The 10,464-nt window shown below is 48.6% G+C and overlaps 1 protein-coding gene across 1 annotated transcript; it reads right to left on the minus strand.

Moving 5' to 3' along the window:
* Positions 1-1,549: 1,549 nt before the first annotated feature.
* HMGB1 (high mobility group box 1) lies at positions 1,550-7,395 on the minus strand. Its single transcript, XM_016151877.2, has 5 exons — positions 7,247-7,395; positions 5,272-5,435; positions 4,918-5,063; positions 4,256-4,430; positions 1,550-3,236 (listed from the first exon to the last, which is right to left on the minus strand). The coding sequence occupies exons 2-5, from the start codon at positions 5,419-5,421 to the stop codon at positions 3,060-3,062; spliced, it is 648 nt and encodes a 215-aa protein (XP_016007363.1). The 5' UTR covers positions 5,422-5,435; positions 7,247-7,395; the 3' UTR covers positions 1,550-3,059.
* Between the last annotated feature and the right edge of the window lie 3,069 nt (positions 7,396-10,464).

The raw sequence follows: 10,464 nt of genomic DNA on the forward strand, positions 1-10,464 counted from the left end.
GAAAACCAGCCGGCTTGCACCCTTTGTTGTACAGGTATCCAAATTGTTTTCTGGCTTTTCTGTAGGACGTCAAGGGTCATTGGAAAATGATGAAGCACAGGTACGGAAAATATAGAAAATAACTCACTGCAATCCCTTAATGAAAACAGCCTAAGTACTAGCCAGTGGTTCACACTCAAGCAAGTTAATTCCAAGATTTAAGCTGTATCGGATTTGTGCAAATCTGCGACAGGATCATATGCAAGCGCAAACGGTGCCCGGATGATACTGAAAAAGGGCTATCTCAGGCTCTCTCAGAAAGTGTGATGTCCCAAGCCGACCTAGATTTGAACTTTCCTCTTAGATTCTGATGCCAAGGGAGTTGGCCGTGATTTTCATTCAAAAATCACTATTTTGTCTCTCCCGTGTAGTTTGCAATATAGCTGAACACTAACATCTGAGGTATTCTGTATAATTCCCCAGGCAGTGAGGGGAAGTATTCGTTGAATACTGCCACACACTTATAATTTATTATCCCTGCAATGCACACAGCACAAGATTTCCCTTTTCTGATTTCACTCTAAAAATATTAAGAAATAGGGTATCAATACCTCGATTGAAAATCATCAAAACAATTACTACCAGCACGAGTTCCCAACTTTCCTACAGGAAAGTTAGCAAATTGGATTAAATTTTAATCAGTACACCGATTTTAAAATTGCAGAAATTTGTACCTATTAATCTTTCCTCGATGTTAATAGCTTTATATCCTGCAGCGCTACCTACGACTGTTTGTAAACATCAACTTAAAAATAAAATACTTGCGGTTTTACACTAAATTCTCTAAAGTGTCTTCCACCTTCATTTACTTGTTTCAGACATCCAAGTTCCAGGGGTATTACTCTGACACACTGATCGTAACTTTTTTGGTCCATTTTTCCTGCCGAGATGTGAAGCCAGTTAGCCCCCCAAAACCTTGTTCCCATCCTCAACACCTTAAAACACGGTAGTTGTTTTGACACACCCAGTAGTCACCAAGAAATCTGAGACAGAACTCGCTTTGGACTGGATCAAACTCGCTAAATGCTGTTGACAATGGTGGCTCCACAGCTATGGCAGAGAACTGAGTGAATCAGAGATAGTGACTTGTTCCTCTTGACTAAAAATCAGATAAATCTGGACATGATTTCAGCCTTCCTACTGAGGTTCTCATTCAGCTTTGAAAAATTTTTTTTTTTACATTTATAATCACTATCCCTGCTTTTTTATTTAACATGTGTCTTGCTTTAAAAAACCACTATCTTGTTTAACCCAACATTCTGAAAGTAAAATTAGTTTTTCCTCATTTATATATATAGCATCCTCTGAGAACACTTGGAAGGTTTGGCAAAAAATCTGTTTTTATCGGCCCATTAACCTATTTATAAGCATAAAGTGACTATTTTTAAAGGGAAAAAACTTTGTCAGCCTTTACACTTATTTAAATGGTGTTGCTAAGTTATCAGAAACGAGATTAAAATATGTATATAACAAAATCTCAAAATCTTAAGTGAAAGCCATTTAACTAATATTTAAAACCTCTGCAATTATTAGTTTATTAGTATCATCCAGGACTCAGATGTTCAGTTATTCCTCCTGAAATTACATAAACAAATGCAAATGGAAAGAATCCAAGTCAAAATTATATAACAAAACAGCACTCCATCACAAAAGCGTGTAAAATTACAAGAACGCTATTTTAAAACACTGGCACTTTAAGAGAACGATCATCTCAAAAACCACAAAATTGCCAAATTGTTCCCTAAACAGCTAAGCAGATAAACATATGATCCTAATGAATGAGTTTGTTTTGTAAAGAAAAATCAAGTTCAAATAAATTGGACAATTCATACTGAGACACAAAAGTTTAAATTGTCTTCTTCCCTCAAGTATTTGACTTATAAAGGAACAAAGCATAATATAGGAAAATATAGTTGATTTTAAATGTTGTACACGATCTTAAAAGTTGGCCTAATTAATTAGAAATACCTTTAATGGAGTCTCGTTTCCTAAACAATCCAAATTTAGGTAAATAGAAGACATTTACAGCCAGCACTTTTTAAAGAGCCTTTGCCTAGACTAACGTCAACAAAAAACGTAACGTGGCAGTCTTGTATTTTAAGGTCACGCTTTTGGGGCTATATCCTCAGGTCTTTCACGTGGGAACTGCAAATATAACTGCCATTACATGGTAATGGGAGTTAAAGAACGTGGAGTCCTCATTGCAAAGACTAGAACGTATTTTTCTATTTAGTCCTTCAAGGACAGACTTTCAAAACGTTTGATTCTAATAATCCCATGCTGTGAGCAGACTGGTTACTCTTCACTTCGTAAATGTAACTGGGCTGTGTGAAATTTGATATCAACTGATCGAGATTTTCGAGTTTCGGCTATGGATGAAAACTGTCTCCATCTAACTCTGATTACCCTCATCGTGAGTATGCAGGGCGTGTGGACAAAAGCTTTTTATCAGTCAACTAACTACATGAAAAGCTAAACACTGTAATAAGTCATGTGATCCAAAATGGGAAAAAGCAAAAGACTAGCTTCCCCTCAAGAAGAAAAATTCCAGACCTATGAAAAGGACAACAATACTAATAAAAAAAATTGTATTTACTTAGAAGCATTCAGAATGTCAACAAAACAGCTGCAATTTTTTTTTGCAATTACAGAGTGGTATTCAGTTAACAGAACGACAATTATTTCGTATAAGCTGCATCAGAGACAACTGAAGATGAAAAACTACCATCCCCATATATAACTAATTTGTGCTGTGCACCAACAAGAACCTGCTTTAAGTTTCCATGCCAATTTACAACCCCCATACTGTACCAGGCAAGGTCAGTGGCTACTGAAATACCACCAGGACAGGGCTACCTAAAGACACATTCGGTAGTGTGTTAACTATACAAAAAAAGACACTGTACAGTTTAAAAACAAATCTTACACAGCCTTACATTTCAATTTTTTTTTCTTTAAAAGGAGTGAGTTGTGTACAGGGGGGTTAAATGCTTTATAGACAAGAAAACTGCGCCAGCGACTCATTCGTCGTCCTCCTCCTCGTCCTCGTCCTCATCCTCCTCGTCTTCATCCTCCTCCTCCTCCTCTTCGTCCTCCTCATCCTCCTCCTCCTCCTTCTTCTTCTTGCTCTTCTCGGCCTTGACGACGCCCTTTTTCGCTGCGTCAGGCTTTCCCTTAGCTCGGTATGCGGCGATATCCTTCCGAAATGCAGGCGGGAGGAGTTGGTGGGGAAGACAAACCATGAGTAAGGGGAGAAATGAAAGGGACCCGGCGGAGCGGGATGAAGGGCCGAGACCCCAGGCCACCGGCCAGCGCGGCCTGAGACCCACAATAACCAGGACCTGCGGAGACGTGTTAGGAACGCCACGAGATGACGGCCATCGGTCACCTGCAGCCCATGGGCCCGCACGGGCACACGTTCGCCAGGCTGTGCCTCGCCGGAGGGAAATCACGGTCCCCGTCCTAACTCGTGTACTGGCACTACAATGCAGAGGCTCTGATTAAAGGGTAGACACTGCCACCTTCTGAATGCACAAAGGCATTCTACAGGTTCACAGCCAGACCCCGACCCGAGACGGGGAATCTGGTCTTTAGAAAATAACTCGCCCGCAAGTGTGCCATCACGCTAAGAAACATCTAGAACCCGAATACATTTCCCCAGAGTGATTAAGCTTAAATATTTCAACTCAAGATATAGGGTTTATAGCTTTTCCTTAATACCGATTTATCACACAGACATGAACTTTTAACTCAAAATTGAGTTTTTGGGTTATCTAAGGGAGAAAAATACATGTTTCAGGGTATGTTTATGAAGAACATAGTCTATTATCTTGTCCGGCCTGTTTTCATGCGATGGGCCTGACCATCTAAACTACCTAATTTTCTGACTCAAGGTAACTGCCAAAATTTTCTTGGACTTGAAGATACTGGGGAATAACAAACCCAGCTTAGATATATGGCCTTTGCCCAATGCAAAAAAATATAAAGTTAAAAAAGAAAAAAAATTACCAATGTACTTGCATGTTCTATATCATTTTAAGAAAAAGACTTAAGACTATAGCCAATGGCAGAACTGAACGCAGCTGTTATACTAAAATCTGCGCCACATCTCGAACTCTTCAGAAATCCACAAATAGACAAGGAAGATGCGGGCCCAGGGACGCCGGCCGAACACGCGGCAGGGCCCCGCCGTCCCGCGGGGCGGCCCGCGCCTCACCTTCTCGTACTTCTCCTTCAGCTTGGCGGCCTTCTTCTCGTAAGGCTGCTTGTCGTCCGCGGCGGTGTTATTCCACATCTCCCCCAGCTTCTTTGCGACGTCGCCAATGGACAGGCCGGGGTGCTCTCCTTTGATTTTGGGGCGATACTCAGAACAAAACAAGAAAAAGGCCGAACTAAAAGGAGAAATTGCATTTAGAATTTTAAGTTTACTATCAAATGTGGATTGTATTGCTACATAAAAGCTGTTTCTAATTTCTACCAGGCATCGGACAGGGCGCAAATATAACGTGCTAACGATCTCTCGTAACCAAAGCTTAATTTACAGTTCACTTCCGACACTAGTTAAACACACACTACTGATTCCAAAAAGACATTCTGCAATTTACTCTAAGTAATTCGAATACACATTTCTCGAGAAATAATCAAGATTGCATTCGGGAGAGATGATGGGTGGGGCGAAGGAGGCGAGTGTCGGATTCGAATGCTCTGGCTACAACTCCCACTCAACGTGAAGGTTCCTTATGATACTTAAACGTACCGACGTGAGCTACTACCAGCTAAGAAACTTTGATTATACACTTCAATCCCACAAGGTGGCTTGCTGAATTTCTAATTTTACTGCAAAACACTTCTTGAAAAGAAAAACGGCAAGATACTTACGGAGGCCTCTTGGGTGCATTGGGGTCCTTGAACTTCTTTTTTGTTTCCCCTTTGGGGGGGATATAAGTTTTCATTTCTCTTTCGTAGCGGGCCTTGTCCGCCTTTGCCATGTCTTCGAATTTTCCCTTCTCTTTAGCAGACATGGTCTATGAAAGAATTATTTGTAAACTTAAAAGTCGGTAATAAAATTCGAAGAATTTGTTCTTGAAGGTATTAAAACCAGTGTCCTTAAGCTATCAGGAGCCTGTTCTAACACCACCACTCACATTATGCAAATGGCACCTGGGCTTTTAAAAATCCCGCAGTGCAGACTTGTGGGTTACTACCTCCTCGGTCCGTTTCAAGCCCTCTTACCTTCCACCTCTCTGAGCACTTCTTAGAAAACTCTGAGAAGTTGACTGAAGCATCTGGGTGCTTCTTCTTGTGCTCCTCCCGGCAAGTTTGCACAAAGAATGCATATGATGACATTTTGCCTCTGGGCTTCTTAGGATCTCCTTTGCCCATGTTGACTTATTTTTCTAAAAAAGTAAATAAATAAAGGAAACGTTTGATATTAGCAAACTGACATTTAAGAAACTTAAATTAGTGCATGAAAAACTAAGGTAGCCGTTATTTAACTCCAGTGACATCGACCTCCCATAAGACCAAACCAAAAAATGATAGCAATGGCCAATTCCTATCAGAGGCTATGCCAAGTCCCCAACACCCCAGCCCCCCCCCCCGCCCCCGGAAAAAGAAAACACATACACACAAATCAAAAAAAATAAATTAAAAAACGGCCTCTCGGTGTGTGATCTCAAAAAAGCGTAGGCACAATGGAGCTCTCACAGTATTTACTTCTGCCCGTGTCTGTTTGGAAATGAACACCTAAGCGGACATTTAAACGAGTTTTTAAGCGTGTAAGACCATCTTTAATGGACAACACCGAGGGTCAGACAAGCAGCGCGGCCGGCTCGCGGGCGTGCGCGGCGCGGGGGGCGCGGAGCCGGGCCCGGGCGCGCCGCGGACCCTTCCCGGTGACGCGAAGTTTCCGCGGCCACTTGCGAAGTCCGCGGGGAGCGGGGGCCCGGAAGGCGGCCGCGCTCGGACCCGCGCCGGGGCGAACCCCGCGCTTCCTATCGCCTTGGCCCCGAGACGGATCTCGGCTCTCGACTCGACACGTCCGGTCTGAAGTTTCTCGGCGTAAACAAGGACGAGGGACAAAAGCCACTCCTGCTCGGGGCCCGGGCCGCCCCCCCACGCCCCCCCCACCCCCGGAGGGGTGTTTTCCTCCAACCCGTGAAAGTTGGGGCGCCGCGCGGGGCGGGCTCCGGGCGTGCGGGCGCGGCGCGCCTTCCCGCCACGGCGCCCCCCGCCGCCGCGAGCTCGGGGCGCCGGGGCGGCCACGTGCGCCCGGCCGGCCCGCCGCCCCCATTTTGTCGGGCTCGCGGAGGGAGAAGCCCCGCTCGAAATGGGGGCTGGCTCCGCCCGCGGCCGCCGGCCGGGCGCGCACGGAATGGCCGCTGCGCGTCTTCCCCGCCTGCGCCGCCGCGAGGGCGAGCGCGAACATGGCTCCTTCCCTTTGTGTGTGCGTGTGTGTGTGTGTGAGTGTGTGTGTGTGCGCGAGTGTGAGTGAGTGTGCGGCGGGCGGGGCGCGCGCCCGGCCGCCCGGCCGGGGGGAGGGGCGCCGGGGCGGGGGGCGCGCGCCGGACCCTCCCGCCCGCGCCCGCCGCGCCCCGCGCCCGCCGCCCCCGCCGGGGCCCGCGGGGCCGGGCCGCGCGCCGCGCCGCGGAAAAAGTTGCCTCGGAACTGCGCGCCCCGCTCCCCCGCCCGCGCGCCCGCCGCCTTGTTTTCGCTCCAGCCGGCGGCGCCGGGAGCGTCAGCCATGTTCCGCGGGCGCAGGGCGCCGCTCCCCCCGCCGCCGCGCCGCCGCCGCCCGGGCGCAGGCCCCGGGCCCGCCGCGCCGGCCGCGCCGGCCGCCCGCGCCCCGCGCCCGCCTCCCGCCGGCGGCCGTGCAGCCCCGGGGCGCCGCCGCCGCCCCCCGCCGCCCCCCGCGCGCCGCACGCCCGGCCCGGGCCCGAGAGCACGCCGGCCAGCGCTCCCGGCCGCCGCCGTGTGCTGCGCCCGCGGCGCGGCCCGGGCAGGGCGGGCGGCGGCGGCGGGGCCGGAGGCCGGCGCGGGGCAGGCGCGGCGCCCCGGGGGCTCGCTCCGTGCGCCGTTCCCCCCACGTCCCCCCTCATCCGCCTTTGTGTGGATCCCGAGCCGCCGCTCCCGGCCGCGGGACCCGGCCGCCGCGCGGCCCGGCGCTGCCGGAGGCGCCGCCGCCGCCGCCGCGCCGCGCCGGACTCACCCTCCGCGAGCACAGAGTCGCCCAGTGCCCGTCCGGCTCGCACTTGCCCCGGCGCTGTCTCTATGGAGCTCAATGTACTGCAATGGCTGTGAGAGCGGGAGCCAGACGCAGCCTCCTCACTCTCTCCGCTCTGTAACATTACTCTCCAGCCAGCGCGCCTCCTATTGGCTACCGCCAACTCACGGGGCCCGCTCATTGGCCCGCTCCCTCCCATTGTCCTGACCAGAGCCCGGCGCCTATTGGCGGTCTGCGGGGACACGTCATCGAGGATTGAAACAGCGCGCAAATCTGAATGTGTGTAGATGCCGGGCAGAGAGGCTGAGGCGGGAGAGGCAGAGGCAGAGGCAGCAGCTGCTACGGGAAAGCGAGCTCTATGGTGTGTGTGCGAGTGTCTAACCCGAGCCGGCCCCACGCCGGGGCGGCCGCCGGGGCGCCGCGGGCCGCACTTCTGCACGAGGGTCCCCAACTCCTCGGGCAAAACGGACACCCGCAGGCCTCGCCCCCCCTTCCTGCCCCAAACTCACGTCCAAAGCCGTTAAGATTGGAGGCCCCAGCATTTTAACAACTCTCCCAAAGTGAGGGCGACGGGCTGCGGTCGCGCCCACGGAAAACTGGGGGCTCCTGCCGGTGCGGAGGGGCGCCGGCAGCCCCGAGGCGGGCCCCCTCCGCCGCGCAGGCCTGCGTCGCGCCAGGCCTCTGCAAAGGCAGGGCTTTCCCCACGAGAAGGGGACACGGCCCAGGCGTCCCGTTCTAAAATGCCCCTTTTTCTGGGCTCGTAAGCCGCAACGCCAGGCTCGCCGAGCGGCCGAAATCTTGACTCACTGCACAGGCATTCGGTTTCAGCCTTTTTGTGGGTTTGATCGAGTTTCACAGCACGCCTAGGACTTTTTATTTAAATACAAAGAGCTGTCTTAACTTCCTGGAAATCAAATAATTATTCCACGTAATTAAAGCGCAGGTATTTCGTTGTGATATGGGGTACTCCGGCAGGAAATGTTTGCGAGGGCCTGCTAGAATTAGCAAATTCATTAGAGACCACATTTTTAACTGTTTGGCTGTTTTATTTGACTTGGTGTGGATTACTGTTACAATCAAACGAATCCTTGTGATGCTATCTTCGCTTCCCATCACACCACTTAGTGCATCTATGTACCTGCGCTAGGATTACAGGGGCTCCAGGTGTATGGTTACCTGCAGGAGAGGTGGAGGCCCAGAGCCCACATGCCCAAATCCACAGGCTGCCCTTTCTCTAACTCACCAAGCTGCACGGTGGTGATAGACAAATACATTCCGTCTATAAAGAACATGAGCCGGTTCTGGAGTTCTGAAGACAGTACACATATGTTGGTCCTTTCTGAAACTTATCTATTCCTCCTGAACCTGGGCAGACCACACCCCTATTCAGTTATAACGGACTTCCCCTTCTTCACATCTAAGGGTATGATTATACACACTTCTAAGCCCGCCAGCCAGTTCCTCCAACTGTAAGAGATCCGAGTTAAAATAAATCGCTTTATTATCCTACTTTTATTTCTTATATCTGCTCTAAGCATCCAGAACCTAATGTGTTTACTCAAATGTGTTAAACTGTTTGAGAAAAAGGCTTAGGTAACCTTTCCTGACCCGTGATTTAATCTTTATTCTTTTTTTTTTTTTTTTTAAATACACGATTGGTCTCAGGGCTTATAGTCTTGGTGAATGGACAACACACAACGCATGCACAAGAAAAATAATGTAACATTAAAGAGCATATAAACTAGTACAATGCACATTTGGTGCTTAAAAAGTAAACATTAAAGTTAACTTTTAAATGGTCATTTTCACACATACTTACTCTCCTCCACTCTCCTCTGCTTATCAAACTTTATTTAAATCTGGACATTTGTTCCAGTTCTGGTCTACCATCTCGATGCCCCCCTGTTACAAACTGTCAGTGAGAACAACTCACTGATGGCATCCACGACATCAAAATTTGATGATTATTTGAAGATAGCACTACCGATATTTTCCAGAAGCAGTTTGGGGTTTGTACTGTCCCAAGCACACATCTTTCTCAATACTCTCTACAAGACCTCACCCCCTGCCAGGGTAAGTTCATGGTCACAGAACAACAGGAGAGCAATGGACCCACCTGGGTTTCTGTTTCAACAGGACGGTGCAGTGAGTTATAACAGGCACTGGATTTCCTCGACCTGGGTTCGAATCCTCACTCAGCTACTTACTAGCTGGTCTTAGGCGAGGTTTTAAAAAACTTCTGTGTGCTTCAGTTCTCCCAGCTATAAAATGGAGGTGATCACAGGGTTGTTGCAAAGATTAAACTTTTTTCTTCCAAAGGTTTAAAATTGTTTTTGCAGATCCCTTCGAATCCATGGCCTAGGGAACCTTAAATAAAGTTAACCTTGAGTTTTTCTTCGTATTTTAATTTTCTGTGAGGACACCGATTGTGAAGCTAAGCTTAAAAAAAAAAATCCTTGCCTCAACCAGCATTAATCTTCCATCCAGTCTAGTGATGGTGACTTTATTTATTCCCAACTGTGGCAGAGGCCATGTCTGCTAGAGAGGAGAATATAAAAACTTCCACTTACAGGTACCCATTTCTCACATTTGTTTTTCCATGATATAGGGAGGGAGAAATATAAAAAGAGAAGAGACTTTTAAATAAACCCTACAACTTCTGGCTCTAATCCTGCAAACCTGATGTTCGCTTACTTATAATATTAGACCCTTACCTTTATCAGCATGAATCATTAGCCACACGTTTGGCATATATATTTACTTCAGTGTTATTGGGTGTTTAATCCCAAATGACAGAGTTATCTAATTTAAAAAACCTGACCATCCTCTCCCCTGCCCACTTCAGCCAAGTGATTTACAGAGCTTCATCAACATCGTTTCTGTCTTTCCCGGCGCCCGCCTTGACACCCTATGGGGTAAGGTACCTCTCTTCTGTGACCCCTCCATATTCTGAATGTTAATTACTGCGCTCACAATTGTAACTACCCAGCTACGTGTCTGCTTGTCCCCCTGCACTGCACCCCTGAAAGGCAGGGGCCCCGTCTTACCTTTGTGTCCCAGGCGCCTAGCAGGTGCCTGGCATACAACGGGCACTAAGCAAAGTCTGTCGAATAAATCAGTTAATAGCTGAGAGAGTACTTACTGCAAATTGTTTTAATCTTCCTCTTCCATCTTTGGAGGGAAGCATTTGGGTCGCTCTAAAT

The sequence above is a fragment of the Rousettus aegyptiacus genome, unplaced genomic scaffold (genome assembly GCF_014176215.1).
Source record: "Rousettus aegyptiacus isolate mRouAeg1 unplaced genomic scaffold, mRouAeg1.p scaffold_m13_p_11, whole genome shotgun sequence".
NCBI classification, from domain to species: Eukaryota; Metazoa; Chordata; class Mammalia; order Chiroptera; family Pteropodidae; genus Rousettus; species Rousettus aegyptiacus.

What these genes read in the sequence shown, in the direction of transcription:
- HMGB1 (XM_016151877.2), bottom strand. Translation starts at nt 5,421, where the DNA reads ATGGGCAAAGGAGATCCTAAGAAGCCCAGAGGCAAAATGTCATCATAT. An exon ending in AGTGCTCAGAGAGGTGGAAG is followed by an intron (nt 5,064 to 5,271) that starts GTAAGAGGGCTT and finishes ATTCTTTCATAG; the next exon opens with ACCATGTCTGCTAAAGAGAA. An exon ending in TGAAGGAGAAGTACGAGAAG is followed by an intron (nt 3,237 to 4,255) that starts GTGAGGCGCGGG and finishes GCATTTCGGAAG; the next exon opens with GATATCGCCGCATACCGAGC.